Raw genomic sequence first — 16616 nt, 5'->3', positions numbered from 1 at the left:
TAGACACCTCGTCACAGCCGGAGAGCTAAATAAGCCTAAAGAAAGAAAGGGGAAATCTAAACTGCCCCAGAGCAGACCCCAAAGCAATAGACAGCCCCCAACATGTATTGTCAGTGAAAACACAAATACAAACAGAAAGACAGGCAGAGCAAACGATGGGGCCCAACTAACTAGATAGGAAATGACAGAAAAGATGCTAGCTGCCATCCGCAGAAACCCTACCAAAAATGTCCCAACACTTCTGATAAGAAAAATGGCCCTGAAGTCACTAGACTTCAAAATCCCTATATCAGCACTCCGATATATTCTGAAGACAGAGCAAAAGAGATTTAACCGATCAGGGACAAAATGGAAATTCAGCAAAGCCCCAGCCGGGGCTGGCTGAACACAAAACTAAGCAAATCAGACAAAATCTCATGGAACAATAACAGAGCAAAACTTAGCTTTCAGAAGACAGGAACTGAACTGGAGGCCAGAGCTCAGAGCAGAGAAATCACCAGCAACCTTACAGGGCGGCGGCAGCCTTATATCCACTCAGAGATTCCGGATGTCCAATCGCAATCCACCTGTTCAGATGACAGGTTTCTCCCATCCAAATCAGTTTCACCACCTCCTTTCACCAGCAGAGGGAGTTCATCGGACATCAAAGGTGAACGAGAAAATGAGCTCACAACACTCTCCACACTGAATGCCTTGAGAGTAAAAGCTTAACAATCTCTTCTCTGCTCCCCGGTATTTGTAGTCACATACATCTCTGCAGTGAGATCAGTGAGGAGAGCGGACTGTCTGCTATTGCATGTCTCACACTGAGAAACCTGCTCTAAGCTATTGTGGGGTGTGTTAATTTCCTCTCGTATGTTGCTGTTTGCTTATGATTGAACAACACATATAGGAGAACAACTACACACCCCCAGGAAAGAATTTCTGTTAATGCTCACTTGGGCTTAGCTTAAATTGTAACCTAAACTTTAAAAGCTTAAATCTCAGCAATAGAGAGAAGAAATTAAAAAATAATAACTACATTTTACTCAGCTCTGCAGCTCCTCTTCCACAATTTGACCACTTTAACATGCTCAAACTTGTAAAAGGTCCTCTTTAATTCTGTTTTAAGCATTTTTAATGGCTTTTTTATATACATATTTAAGGTTCACATTGTGTTAGGGCATCCGTTTAAGGCTTTTTTTTTTTTTTGACATTTTGCATAAGCAGTTTTCCTGGTATTGCTCCATGTTCCTTAAAGAAGCCTTTGGATTTAAACAACCAAAGCAAAGTAAATGTGTTACCCCGAGCTGCAGAACCTAAAATTGCTACAAAAGTGACATTAAACAAACATTAGATTTCAGCTTCTTTGTCCATTCACCTTTCCAAAACAGAAATAAATTTAAAAAAAAGAATAATTTTCATTGGGTTTTAATTTTTTTTTATTTATCCCTTAAAACTGGCAAAATTGCAACAAAAGCAGTTGTGAAATGCACAATTTTTTAGGTAAAAGGAAACTGTTTAAAGTGTCAAGCAGGCTGCGTCAAATTTGTCATTCCATATGTGCCATTTGATAAAATTTGATTCAGTTTGTGCCATTTTAATCATCTCCAAAAATGATGCATTATACAATATCTGATCTTTCTCGTAATATGTTATAGATGTGTATTTATGACATTGATGATGTATATATAAGATAGGTTAAAAATTAAAAAAAGTAAGCTATATTTTTTCATTTTTGTATATTTATGTTGTTGGGTTGCTGACACCTCTCAGCTACCACTCAGATGTGTGCTTCTCATTTTCGTTAAGTTAGGTCAGCAGGGTCATCTGACTTTGGACACATCCACTAATCAGCTGATTGAGTGGACTACAGTGCACTTGCACAGTGAGACACTTAAATGAACTAAATCTCATGGCTCCACCCCTCAGTGTGTTTAACCCCTTCTGCATTATATCCCTAATCCACGCCTCCTCCGGTTTCAGTAGATGGTGTTTATGATGTACCCTCCTTGCTTCTGACCCTGGACTTCTTGACTATACTGACCCATGGCTTGGCACACTAAATCTGCATCTGGGGGGTGCCAGCAATAAGACCACAACCTATCCTATGAATATGGGTTGCCCTCACACCCAGGGCTGTGGGGTACTCGGTACCGGGCCGGTGTCAGGGGGAAAGTATCACGGCAGCTGTGACCCGGTCCATGGCCCTGGGCGCCCAATGTCAATGGTGGTGTGTGGTTAGTGGAATTGAATAGTTTGTGACGCCACCTGTGGTGTTCGGCAAGGAAGATGTTAAGCCGACGCTGCAGACTGATCCTCTGGGACGGATGGTGGGATGCAGCAATGGTGGTATAGCCCTCCACAGGCAGGGCTGTTGTCCCAGGGCAGTGTAGATGTGGGGACACCTTGATGGTGTAGTGTCCGGTGCAGGGAATGTAGCAGTGCCTGCGGACGCAAGAAGGAATGTAGGACACCAGGGCTTGCAGTTTCAACGCTTTACTCACAGTTCTTGGTAACCACTGGTGCCCGCTTCCATGCCGTGTCCTCCGGGGTAGAGACTCAATCAACCTCCCGGGCAAGTTGGGCTTCTCCTCTCCAACACTCCGCCAACATGTACCTTTCCTGAATGAATGTGCCTTTAGTTTGAAGAGCTCCAGTACCGTGGTACTCTGAAGTTCCTCCTGTCAGATTTTCCTAACAACTCTACTTGTATGACAGACAGCTGTAGCCTGATCAGGGACCTCCTGGATCCCGGCTCTCTATCCGTGTTGCTGCTGTGTCCCAAGTCTTGGATGGGAGTAGTGCATTTACAGCCAACTACTCCACCGGTGTCTGCTGCAGAACCATAAGTGTCCATACAACCTCGGGGACCGGGCCCCGGCCTTGCGCTGAGAACCTATAGGCAGGGTTTCTCTTCCAACCCACGTCTCCTCTCTGTTCTCCTACTCCTTCGTTCCGCGCTGTTCCTTCTCTCTCTTATGGAAGCTTAGATTGCAGTTCTACGTCTTTCTCCTTCTGTTCCTTTCCCGTGCCAGCTGGCTCAGGTCACTGAGGCAGCTGCAGCATTCCTTCCTCCGTCCTTCCTTCTAGGGCTCCGTCCTTAGTCTCTCCTGACTGACTGACCCCCTAGCCTCCTCTCTCTCCACTGACTTCCCGTCAGACTGACCTGTAATTCTAAACTTTCCCACTCTTTTATACCTAACTCCACCCACCTCCCAGCACATCTTGTGTTACGAAGCAAGGACCCACAAAAGGTGCTCTGCCATCCTCTAAGCATGGAGCCACAATCCGGTCCATTGTTGAACTATCCTGTGTGTGGGTGCAGGTGTTGGAGTGTGGAAAGGAGTTCCCAACTTACCTAGTTGGTGGGGCACTACACCTTAGGAGAAGGTGCAGTACCTCTGTGGCGACTGAGCCTCAGGGGTGCCACAAATAGCTCATCAGTCTAAAATTTCAGAAACATCTTTTATTGCATTATCTATAGCACTTCAATTTATAGAGGCAGCACAGAGGCTCAGTGGATAGCCTTGCAGCGCTGGAGTCCTGGGTTCAAATCCCACCAAGGACAACATCTGCAAGGAGTTTGTATGTTCTCCCCATATTTGCGTGGGTTTCCTCCGGGTTCTCCGGTTTCCTCTCACATTCCAAAGACGTACTGATAGGGAATTTAGATTGTGAGCCCCATTGGAGACAGTGATGATAATGTGAGCAAACTGTAAAGCGCTGCGGAATATAGTAGCGCTATATAAAAATAAAGATTATTATTATTAGAGGGTGCAGGGGTCGCAGTCACACCTGGACCCTGACTTAGTTTGGCTCATAAGTTCCATAATGTGAGAAGACTATTAAAGTTGGGGATCCTATTGGAGATTTTGCATTGGACCCACAAGTTTAAGTAACACCATTTTCTATTTGAAATTGTTAATTACGAGTATTTGAAAAATACATCAAATAGAATGAATCTTCCAAATCTCCGTACAATTTAGAACTCTTTTTAAACTTGCTTTATGTATTTTATATCTCCTTCTTGAATAGGTCCAGGAATCCCTTACTATACTCTCCACAGCAGCGGCGATGATAAACGTAAGATACGACACTTTTCTCTATAATTCATAGCTAATGTTATGAGACATTACAGCCTATGGATCGGTAGGTCCCATTTTCAGGCCAAGGAACGAATGTTCTTTTCCCAATCTTACGCTCTTTGATTTCTATATACAACAAATAATAAAATAACTAAAAATGTAACTCTTCTTCTTATCACAATTAACCATAACCATCTTTATTAAACACTCTTAATGTCTTCTTTCAGAAATAAAAGTTTTGGAGAGCAATGATGAATTAGGAGCCCTGCTTGACAACATTCAGCTACCTACTAAGGAAAGAAATTTTACAACAATGCATGAGTTCAGTAAGTTTCTGCATTTTTGACCCATTCAAAGTATTTTATTCTCATGCTTAAAATGGATCGTAGATGATTCTAAAAACGCGTTTGCTTTCTTTAAAAAAAAAATAAAAATCGCCTAACCAGTTCGTGGGTCGTGGCTGATATTGTCGCAAAGGTCCATTAATGAAAATAGAACTAAGCTGCAATACTCCATATAAACTGAGTACTGGTGGGGAGCTGTTTTTGTAAGAACACAACCTTGTTTTTTATTACCATATAACTTATTTAAAATGCTTTCCCCATCTTGTCATGTGATGGCATATTGCTTGGATATAACATTACTTTATGATTAGTGGGCTCTCATCTCTGGAGTCACAATTTTTTTTCAGAAAACAGAGGCAATGTTAAATAATGTGAAGTGCGTTCGCCGCCCGGGGTCCACCGTGCAGAAGGTGTTAACACTGCTGCTAGACAATGGCGGACGTACAATATGGCGGTATGACTCACGCTGGTTAAACGTCACCGGGTGCACTGAGTGATCTCTGTTTAATCTTAGAGACGCCTAAGTGTAATAAACACAAAATGCTGAGCCTGTTAGCGTCACAGGTCTCAGAAAAGTGCACGCATGGTATATGGTCACAAGAGCTGGGCTCTAGGCAAAGGGTCAGCGTCCGTCTAGACCTACCGTGCGTGCGGCGTCGCTACTGCGGAGGCCAAGCAGAGCTGCAGACTGCAGCGCAGTGACAGACACTGTCGCTGATCGACAGTGCCCGGTAGCAGGCGCACTGTCGGACGCTAGCACTGTGGAGGATGCTATAGTGGCTTGTGACTTGCCACTGGCTGGCGCTGACTCTAAGCTAAGTCCCTATACACACTCGTAATATCAGAGGGAGGGGATCTTAATGAATCATTCGCAGGTACATGCATCCATCATCATTCACACGGTTAGCAACTAGAGACTATACTAGCGCAAGGCCGAGTGGCCATGCGGTCCTTTTATAGCCGTGTGCTTCCGGGACCTTCCAGATCTCTGAGATGGGCCAATCAGATCAGGAGAAGGACCTGAGCATGTGACTCCCGATCTCCAATGGGAGAACGTCTCGTGAGCATGCCCAGTAGCGCGACGAGAAGACTTAGCCACTCGGGTGGCTTGCTGCAGGACAGCCTGCGCTGCTATTGCTGACCCAGAGTTGGCATCAACAACCAGTCCTACAGAGCTGGTCTGAGCAGAGCGTCTGGGATGCCGAGATTGTTGTGCAGGCTCCTGAGCGGTCGGTGGAGAATGGGAGACCGCTGGATGCAAGGCTCTGGATTCCCTCTGTACAGCTGCAGGAACCCGACGCCTAACAGGCCTAGCTAGGAATTCAGTACAGGGGAAGGGGGTTAAGCACATCTAACTGGGCCCCTATCCAGGAAACTATGTTTCTAACTATGGTGGCAGCCCCTAACGGTGGCTATAGGGTAACCTCTGTGCTGTTACTGAAAACAGTCTCTATACAAAGACCAACACTAATATTACTGCCATATGGTGATCTTATAGCGGTAGATACCAGTTCTGCAAAACATGTAATAGACTACAGCACTGTTATAGATGATGACTTACAGATGACGTTCCTTCTTATGGAGTCGTTCACTTTTCCCGTATTTTCCTTCTTGCCCAGACTGGCATGACAACTTCTCCAGCTAGGACTCGGCTGCAGAGTTTACAACACAGACACATTTGACTTGTCACATTTTTAAAACTGTCTCCATTCATTCCCAACCTGCATAAACTACTCGTCCTGCGGATACCCCAATACTTAGCCGCTGCTGCTTCAAAGAAGGAAAGGTATCCAGCAACAGACCCATTGGTGAATAATTATTTAAAAACAGTAGGTTTGAAGCACGTAAAGCCATGAGTTTCCCCGGTTACTTGCCTTCTTACTAAACTAATGGTTTTATACTATCATTTTAGCCATGTTATACATTAAAGATTTTGTTTCCTTCTTTGATACTGCTCGTTTGTTCTACTGCTATGTTTATAAGCCCAGTGATCCCACCCCATACTTTGCCTATTGGGTTTCTGGATGAACACCCCATCCCTACCAATCAACTCCACTGCACAGAAGCCATAACATTAAAAAATGTTTGCAAGTTCATGTAGCATTGATGTGATTCTACGCACAGATGTAAGACAGAGAGAATTAATCCAGAACTATGTGACTCTTCAGATTTTGTATTAGTCTAGCCTGATGAAGAGACCTGAGTAGTCTCGAAAGCTTGCAATGTGTTACCATCTTTTCAGTTAGCCATTAAAAGGTATCAACTACTGAGGACTCTCAATCCTGAATATTTTTCTATCTACTGGCTAACACGGTACAAAGATATACATCTTCCCTTAATCCAGAACTAGACATTCCATGGTTTCTGCTTCATTTGTGGAGCAACTAAAGTAATTTTCTTTAAGTGCCACTTTTCCCGGACTGCATTGAGGCAGCTTTTTCTCAATCATACGATCCACTCTTGCACTTGGTAAAACCATGAAGATGGTACCATGGGGACAGATGCCCTTTTTCTCTGAGCGTTGCTAGAAATCTCATTTATGTTGTATTGTGTGTGACCAAGACTGATATAAGAGGTAAATCTAAAGTCAGGAAGTCATGTCAGTGCCTTCTAGATCTGCATTCTTACAAAAACTATCATTTTCTTCATTTAGATTTGTGGTATCAGTTGATTTTGCCTCCTCACTTCGATAAATCCAAGAAATACCCTCTACTGATTGATGTGTAAGTAGTCTGCATGCGCGACATAATCAGCATTACTGTATGTGTACTTAACATATCTTTTCAAATTAATGAATCTAAAGGGTTATTCCAATCATCAAAAATTAGTAAAGGATAGATGACAACTTGCCTATCAATGGGAGTTCCAGCGATCCCAAAAATGGGACTTTGAAATGCCCCATTGGAATAGAGGCGTTTTTGTGCATGTATTCCACTGCTCCGTTTATCATTCATGAGACTGTTGGGGGAAAGGGAGCCATCCTTGACCCAAAGAGAATAAAGAGTGTTTTTAATACCTCTATTCTCGGGATTGGTGGTGTTACTTTACAGCAGTTGCAGGAAGAGCATCAAGCATTTGTGCCCTCTTAGAAAAGCGATTTGCACGCACAGATGTGCCTTTCCTTACCTTTTATCTTATCTCCCAAGATATCCAAAGATGTATGGTGCAAAATGACCCGTTTTGAAAAAAAAAAGCATGACTTTGCGATACTCTATTGGGAGATGCTCATGCTATATGTATCTATTTATAACCACCCAGTGGTTGTATTGTGAATTGCAGCCTGTAGGTGGATTTGCTAGAATGTCATTCTTCTGATAGTGTTTTTCTCTGCAGATATGGGGGTCCTTGCAGTCAGAAGGTTGATCAATATTTCAGACTTAATTGGGCCACCTACCTTGCCAGTACTGAGAAGATTATTGTAGCCAGCTTTGATGGCCGAGGGAGTGGATATCAGGGTGACCAGATTCTTCATCAGTTATATCGAAGCCTTGGAACGGTAGAAGTAGCTGATCAGATTTCAGCTGCCAGGTGAGATTGTATTCTTATAGTGTCAAAGATAAAAAAATTGGCTTAAAGGAGTTGTCTGCCTTTAGACGTATAAGTGCTTAACAGGACGTGATCGGCCAACCGTAGCTCTCACTTCCTCTTTGTTACTTATATGTCCGATGCAATGGACAGTGACACTAGTAGTGATTGGGTTCCAGGATGACGTGTCATAATAACCTCATGTGAGATCTGGGAACGCAAGTGCCGACATCACTGAAACGCACCGGCACTCCGGCACGGGAGATGAGTATAAGCTTTTATATTTTAATGGGGGTAAACATTCTGATTGAGAAGGGGTCAACCTAGTAGTGAATAACCCCTTTACCTCTAACTTCAAAGTTTCCTCCAGCATTTTCCACATAAGACATAGAGGTTTGAAAAATTTGAAAAGTTTTTTGCTTTCTCTGACAATATAAATATTTAAAGCCCTACTCACCATTTATGCTTTTGAGTCAATTTTCTTTTTTTTGTCCTGTGGCTGGCAGTCAGTGCCATTTTTTATGGCAATTTTCTTCAACATGATGCACCCAGTTCATGTATTTTGCACACGTTTTGTTATATAGTGAAAAATTTGCACCAAAATTATCTGGTGTACATAAAATCTGAGCCGCTAATTAGAAGAAATCTTACAACCCATCACGGTCAGGTGCTCTTGATGTGACGTCTGAAACTCCAGTGACACGGGAAAAGTGATATTGTATTATTATATTTGCTTTTGCAGTCAAGTGCACAGCTTTTAAAACTCAGAAAAATTCCTAGAAGTTGGCCTCATGTTTTAATCCATTATTACTGGAAAGGGAAGTGCCCCATCAAATTGCCTGTTTAGGGTTGTCCAATGACCTTGATTTGGCTCTGAGAAGCGTTTACAGTGTGTTTTCCTTTAAGACAAGTACATATTATTATCATCACTTTAGATTATTCTTTGCCTTTTTAGTTAAATCGTGGTGTGTGCTTTCTCATTTAGATATTTCAAATCTCTGGGATTCGTTGATGAAAAAAGAGTGGCTATTTGGGGATGGGTAAGTTTTGAAATACCATTTTAAAGGTATAGATGGTTAGATTCAAGAGATGAGCGAATCTTCCAAAATTTTATTTGGACAGATTCGCTCAACTCAGGGAGGAAAACCATTTTGCAAAAATAAATTTGGAGCAAATTGAATCTGCTATAAAGGGTTAAAAAAATAAACTTTTATATTCCTCTCTCCCCTACACTCCCCATACCTGACCAGCAAACGCCACTACATTGCGCTCCCCATCCGATCCTCTAATTAGCTCCTCTTTCGCCTCAGACTCTAACATCTTGACTGTTGACTAGGTCATTGATGTGCGTTTAGCCTCACATGACAGTATGAGACCAAGTCTGCAGTGGTGGTACCCACCGGAAAACCTGGTGGGAGAAAAATGATAAAGAGGAGCCGATGGGAGGACTGGGAAGGTAGTGGTGGCAGAACAGGCATGTAGGGGGCCTGGGAAGAGGTGAATATAATAGTTCACTATTTTTTTAACTTATTCATAGCCCTCAGAATCTTGCAAAATGGTGATCAGATATTGCTAGATTTGCATGAATCAATTGACCCAAAATTTGGAATTACCTGAATCCACAAAATTTGTGAAACCCCTTGAAAACATTTTTGATTAATTTGCTCTTCTCTATTAATTTAAAAAGAGATTTTAAATAAAATATAAAATGGTACACATGGAAAATTGGGGTGTTTTAAAACCACCAGGCCCCGGTAATTCTATGGGATCAAGCTGGAATAACCATAAGTTTATTAAACATTGTCGCAAAATAATTTAATAAAACTGGAATTGATTTCTATTGCAAAATGCAGATTTTTTTGTAATTTGCTTTATTGGCAGATTGAGCCAAAATTATGGCCATCGGCAGCTATTTTTATGAGCCGTAAAGAGCCATCAAAATCTAAAAAATAAAATCCTTATACTCACCTTACCGCTCATCTCTCCACCCCACCTTCCCGCTTCTCACCATCCCCCATCCAGTCCTCTTCAGATCACCAACACTTGCACTGAATGACCTGGGGCTTTCACACAGTATTGGGGCTTCCAGGATTGATAAGGCCCATGAGATTTCTTCGCATGTGAACTTGAAGTCATGGCACATGCTTGCTCAGATCTCTTCCAGGCCTCATCAGATGTAACTACAACTGAAGATGCGTAGAGGACCGGACAGGTGACAGTGAAGAGCGAAGGGGCTGGAGAGGTGAACATAAGGATTTTCTCTATTTTTTTAAATATTACTTTTATTATGTTTTGGGGATGAGAAAGTGAGACCAAAGAGCATAATAAGGGACAATAAATTTTTGGAGAATAACTTCTCCACAAATCAAATTTCCAGGGAACATACTGTATGTCTGAAGAGGCGAATTCAAATTTTTCCTTTCCTGATCTGCTCCTCTTTAGTTGTAACCAATTTTTATATGAAGATGGAACACTGATATGTATACAGTTAAAATACTCTAAATGCATTTTGCTGAAAATTATTTCCTATGAATAAAAGACTGTAATGTAGTTACACACTTTGTACTTTTATTTGGAGGATAGCTGCTTTACATATTTAAGTCTCATGGGGCAATGTTGTACTTTGGTTCGCAATCAGTTGGAATAGATTTCGTAAAATCTTTTCTTTTCACAGTCTTATGGTGGTTATGTAACATCAATGGTACTAGGCAGTGGAAGTGGCGAGTTCAAGTGTGGAATTGCAGTAGCCCCTGTATCCAGCTGGCTTTATTATGGTACGTTACTAATTCTTTCATTTTTTTTTTACTGATTTAGTATATTTATCTAGCAACCTATTTTGTTAGCTAATCGAAACTTAACACTTAAAGGGGTTGTTTACTTTGATGACTTTTTTTACTTAAATGCACGTACAGTATTTGGGGCTGTAAATCATTTTTGCAATTGGGTTGCATTAATCATTTTGCACCGTTTGCCTTCTATGGCCTCTGTGTTACACTAAGCCATTGCTGACTGCAGAATGCGTTAATTGACAATTCCTCAGTCAGCCCGCTATAATGGTCTGACGTAGAGTTTATAACTCTCTTATCTATTTTTTCGGAGCTCTTCTCAGCTGATTTATGACTGCAGAATGCAGCAAAGTTGAATTTGCAGAGAAAAAAAGCTTGTATAAGCCAAACAGTTCAAAACCATTAATGAAACCCAATTGCAGAAATGATTTTTAGCCTCAAATAGATACATTTAAGTGAAAAAAATAAAGTTGCATCTGTGTCAAATTGTCAGTAAATGTATGAATATTTAAAGAATATGTAATAAAGTTTTACATTGTGAAATCTCTCCATTGTAGACACTATTTATACAGAGAGGTACATGAGCCTTCCTACACCAGAAGACAATCTTGAAAATTACGAGGTAGGAGAAACAGAACATAGAAGAGGAATTTCAGTTATAAATACCCACCATTTTATTAATCTGATTTTTTTTTTATCTGTAATGAATTATTTCTTCATCAGCGACACTTGAGGAATGACAAAGCGCATCATATCTTTAACACAGAAAGGTTTCTTTGACGGCATCATTCATGGTGGAAAATTCCAAACTTCATGTGGAGTGGTGGAAGCGGCAGATGTAGCATATTTTTGGTCATTGACTCTAGATGCTTTCATGATAACCATGTCTATAATGCTTAAGTGTGGAGATGAGAGGATTGCTTCACCCAACCCAGGTCAACAGTCCAGGTCAATGCTCTTTGGCTGCAGACCGGAACTGCGAGAATTTCCTGAGCTTCATGGTTCCCCGGTGGAGCGTTCAATTTGCTGGCCTGGATTGATGTCATTTGTGCAGCACACAGGTGATGTCTTGCCAACCTGGTTATTCATACGCCGAGCCTGGGATCCTGGAGAGTAAGGAAATGCACGCAGCTCCTGTCCATAGCCAGAGAGCATTGACCTGGACCAAAGACTGTGGTCATGAAAAACTGCCTTATTGGAGCAGCAGCTACAGGGAAGAAAGAAAAAATGAAGTTATATTCTCCCTGCAGCCGCTTGATTCCAGTCACTGGGACAATGCTGGGAACGGTTACTGTCACTGTTATCACTTCATGGCACATTGATGAACAGCATGCTCTACACACAATCACTGTAGAACTGTATTAATCTATGTGCAGAGAAGTGATTACAATGCGCTCACTGGATAATGAGCAGTGACTGTAACAGCCTCGATGACTGGAAATAAACATGTGTATTGCGTAACATGTGTAATTGCAATATTTTTGGAGGGGAGAAATACTTCATTTTGTGGAATAATTTCAAGGGTGCCTTCATTTTTGGCCATGACTGTATAGCTCAGTTATCCAAGACAAACTATGTGTATTCATTCATAACATCCACTATAGAGTATTCCACAATAAGTGAATTAAATGTCCATGTGAAAATATAGGCATATAAAAATTACCAAAAGGATGTGTATCTGGGAGCTTACCACACCTGACGCGCGTTTCACAATGAAATGCTTTGTCCAGAATTGTTTTTATCAGTGTTTGTTTATCAGTAGGAGATTAACACCTCAGGAATAGGTGTCTTGTGCCTCCTGGTCCAACTCCACCACCACCACTGATTAGCTGCTTTCTGCCTATCCCCAGTGAACACAGAAAGTTGAAAATCAGTGGTGTAGGTGGTGTTATACAGAGCTCAGCAGTCAGAGAACTGGTAGATCTACAGCAAACAAAACTGTGATTTTATCACCCAGTAAACTGTGATATACATTATTGGAATCTAGGTACCTTACCCTACATCATGCTACTGTCAGATTACATAGCAAAAACCTGTTGACAGATTCCCTTTAAACTTGTGACCTGTCCACAGGATATCTGGTGATGAGACCCTCCACTGATCCTTTTTCTGTCAGTCATGGGGTGGCGCATTTCATTGTTTCAGTCACGACTCAGTCAGTGTCCTGTTGAAAATATGCATGCACATAGCATTTTGATTGATTGCCGTGAGTTGCTCGATGTCACGGTAACCACCTATCTAATCCCACTCATGCGCAATGTTCATGCAATCTCTGGGCACGCGCACTGACTCTGGGTGTACAGCCCCAGCTTCATATCAGATGGGCGCATGTTCCAGAGCACAGAGTGGAGGGGACACAGTGGCAAGCATAGAGTGCACGTTCACACTTCATATAGCCCCTGACTCATAGCGGCTCCGGAGCATGCGCACATCTGACTTGAAGCTGGGGCTGCACACCCGGAGCATGCGCACATCTGACTTGAAGCTGGGGCTGCACACCCGGAGCATGCGCACATCTGACATGAAGCTGGGGCTGCACACCCGGAGCATGCGCACATCTGACATGAAGCTGGGGCTGCACACCCGGAGCATGCGCACATCTGACATGAAGATGGGGCTGCACACCCGGAGCATGCGCACATCTGACATGAAGATGGGGCTGCACATCCGGAGCATGCGCACATCTGACATGAAGCTGGGGCTGCCCCCCCGGAGCATGCGCACATCTGACATGAAGCTGGGGCTGTACACCCGGAGCATGCGCACATCTGACATGAAGCTGGGGCTGTACACCCGGAGCATGCGCACATCTGACATGAAGCTGGGGCCGTACAACCAGAGTCAGTGCGCGTGCCCGGGGAGTGGAGGGAAATGCGCACACGCAGGATTTGCTAGGTGGTTGCCGTGATGTCGAGCAACTCACGGCAATCTTGGACCTTTTCTTAGAGAGAACCATGTTCATGATGCACATTGCATCCCTTACAACGCACTGGGGGCAGTTGAATAGCTAAAAACGACGTGACAGATTCCCTTTACAAATAGAAAAAAGTGCTAATGAATAAGTAATTAGGGCTATCAAAAGAATAATTATGCCAAAAGCAAAGTCCTCAGTCTGTGCAAGTATCAGGAAAGAGACATTAAGGCTGGTTTCACATTTGCGTTTTTTTTCGCGGTAATTTAGCGCTAAATAGCGCATGCGTTTTTTTTTCCTATACTTTGCATGGGATGCGCTTATGTGCGCATACACATGCATTTGTACGCGTTTTACCGCGCATGCGTTTTTTTGCGGTATGCGCTCGGGCGCACAAAATGCAACTTGTTGCATTTTTTGTGCGTCCGATTTGCCTCAAAAAAACGCATGCGCGCGCAATGCGTTTTTTTACAGCAAGACACCCAATATAAGTCTATGGGTGCGCATATGTGCGCATTGGCATGCTTATGTATGCGTTTTTTTGCACATGCGTTTTTTTTTGTTAACCATGGAATTTAGGGGTTTGGGTTAGAGTTAGGGTTAGTTAAGGGGGTTTAGGGTTAGGGTCAGGGTTAGGGTTAGGGTCAGGGTTAGGGTTAAGTATGGTTTGGTTAAGGGTTATGGTCAGGGTTAGGGTTAGGGTCAGGGTTAGGGTTAAGTATGGTTTGGTTAAGGGTTAGGGTCAGGGTTAGGGTTAGGGTCAGGGTTAGGGTCAGGGTTAAGTATGGTTTGGTTAAGGGTTAGGGTTAGGGTCAGGGTTAGGGTTAGGGTCAGGGTTAAGTATGGTTTGGTTAAGGGTTAGGGTCAGGGTTAGGGTTAGGGTTAGGGTCAGGGTTAGGGTCAGGGTTAGGGTTAAGTATGGTTTGGTTAAGGGTTAGGGTTAGGGTCAGGGTTAGGGTTAGGGTTAAGTATGGTTTGGTTAAGGGTTAGGGTTAGGGTCAGGGTTAGGGTTAGGGTTAGGGTTAGTGTCAGGGTTAGGGTTAGGGTTAGGGTCAGGGTTAGGGTTAAGTATGGTTTGGTTAAGGGTTAGGGTTAGGGTTAGGGTTAGAGTCAGGGTTAGGGTTAAGTATGGTTTGGTTAAGGGTTAGGGTCAGGGTTAGGGTCAGGGTTAGGGTCAGGGTTAGGGTTAAGTATGGTTTGGTTAAGGGTTAGGGTTAGGGTCAGGGTTAGGGTTAGTAAAGTCATGGTTTGGGTTAGTGTGAGGGGCCACCTAATGTTGGAAAAAAACGCAAACGCGGTAAAAACGCACTAAAAACGCATACAAACGCATAAAAACGCTGCGTTTTTTTCATGCATGCTCATAAAAATGCTTGAAAAAAACGCAGCAGTTGTATGCTTTTGTATGCGTTTTTCAATGCGTTTTTTTGCGGGAAAAACGCGCTGCAAAAAAAAGCAAGTGTGAAACAGGCCTAAGTGATATCATAGCTAAAATCAAACTATTGTTTTTTTTTTGTTTTGCAGAGTTCAACGGTCATGTCTAGAGCAGCAAAGTTTAAGGATGTGGGATACCTTCTAATCCACGGCACAGCAGATGGTGAGCCTCCTCTAATTAGTCTTCTACTCCCCGTGACAGATTTCTAGCATCAAAACTGGCAAAACAAAACCTGATGGCCAAATGTTATATCCTGATGACCGAGACAGAACTCTTTATGTTATCACTAATTGTCGTGATAATGTAAATTATTAGCAATGTAATTATTTCCTGGAAATCAAAGTCTGGATCTACCATGAAGCTAACACATGTTCGCTATTAACCACTTTTGCTCCTGGCAGAGATATGTCATAAGACGTCAATGTACAACGACACCTGTTTGAGATGATGATGACCACACAAAAATGCAATGTGGTCTTCGGGAGGGATGGTCCTCTCTAATAAGTCTAACATAGGAACTGAAAATCCATCACAGAAAAATCCGGTCTAGATGACAGAGGGGTCTTCTAAAAAAATGTGATCCTTTAGGGGGGTTTCAGTTTATATAACTCATACAAAGTAATTTATTGTTATCTTTTATTTCGTTTCTTAGACAATGTTCATTTCCAACAAGCAGCACAGATTTCCAAAGCTCTTGTTGATGCTGGAGTGGACTTTGAGACTATGGTAAGTCTTTCAACCAATGTCTTGCTATATTGTAAATGTATATAATTGAATTACACTTGGAGTGTTAAGGGGGCTATCCAGGACTTTAAGAGTGATGGCCTACCCCTAGGATAGGTTATCAATTTCTGATTGGTGGGAGTGCGACACATGGTACAACCGCCGATCACCTGTTCCAGGCGTCAGCCCAAACTGCGAAGTTATGGAGCTGCACACAGCTCCGTTGACCAGATAGCAGCCATGGCCAGATACTGTATATCCGCCCCCTATTCAAATCAAAAGGGGGTATATGTGCAGCACCCAGCAAAGGGCACTATTCAGGTGACTGGACTGTACCATGAAGCTCTGCAACTGAGCAGTTCCGAAAGCTGCCAACACCGGGAACAGTTGATCAGAGGGGGTGCTTAGTGTCACACCCCCACCGATCAGACATTAATGACCCATCCTTAGGATAGGCCATCAATGTTAAAGTCCCAGACAACCTTTTTAGTATTGATGTTGCGCGTAGATAGGGAAAACAAGGGCAGTCTGAGTGTCATTGCTTCGTTTTTGGACATTATTGGGCCATGTCTACACTTTTGTGTTATAGATGTAGTAAATTAGAAAGCAAAGCCAGTCCTTGTTGCAGATATCTTCTCTGGCTACTCAGTGTCCTCAATGACAGCAGTTTAAAGGGAATCTATCAGCAAGGTCAACCCCCCCCAAAAAAACTACTTTTATGAGCGTGCACGTCTTTGAAAGCGAAAACCACAGACACCTTTATAGCTTCCATCTGTTGTTGCATTCCCAAGAAATTTTCATTTTATTTCATACGAAAATGATGTATTA

General features: G+C 42.7%; 1 protein-coding gene across 1 annotated transcript in view; it reads left to right on the top strand.

Annotated features, from left to right (window-relative positions):
- Positions 1-16616, top strand: part of LOC141049357 (dipeptidyl peptidase 4-like) — a 93471-nt gene that overhangs the window by 73015 nt on the left and 3840 nt on the right. The window contains exons 18-26 of the mRNA XM_073545737.1: positions 4018-4065; positions 4295-4393; positions 7065-7134; positions 7745-7939; positions 8922-8976; positions 10611-10710; positions 11280-11344; positions 15155-15227; positions 15718-15791. Coding sequence (XP_073401838.1) covers positions 4018-4065; positions 4295-4393; positions 7065-7134; positions 7745-7939; positions 8922-8976; positions 10611-10710; positions 11280-11344; positions 15155-15227; positions 15718-15791 — 779 coding nt within the window. The remainder of the gene's footprint in view (positions 1-4017; positions 4066-4294; positions 4394-7064; positions 7135-7744; positions 7940-8921; positions 8977-10610; positions 10711-11279; positions 11345-15154; positions 15228-15717; positions 15792-16616) is intronic.

This window comes from Dendrobates tinctorius, unplaced genomic scaffold, assembly GCF_039654945.1.
Source record: "Dendrobates tinctorius isolate UK_male_01 unplaced genomic scaffold, ASM3965494v1 ptg000143l, whole genome shotgun sequence".
NCBI classification, from domain to species: Eukaryota; Metazoa; Chordata; class Amphibia; order Anura; family Dendrobatidae; genus Dendrobates; species Dendrobates tinctorius.
The sequence above is the reverse complement of the archived record's forward strand: the minus strand, read 5'-3'. Positions and strand labels throughout refer to the sequence as shown.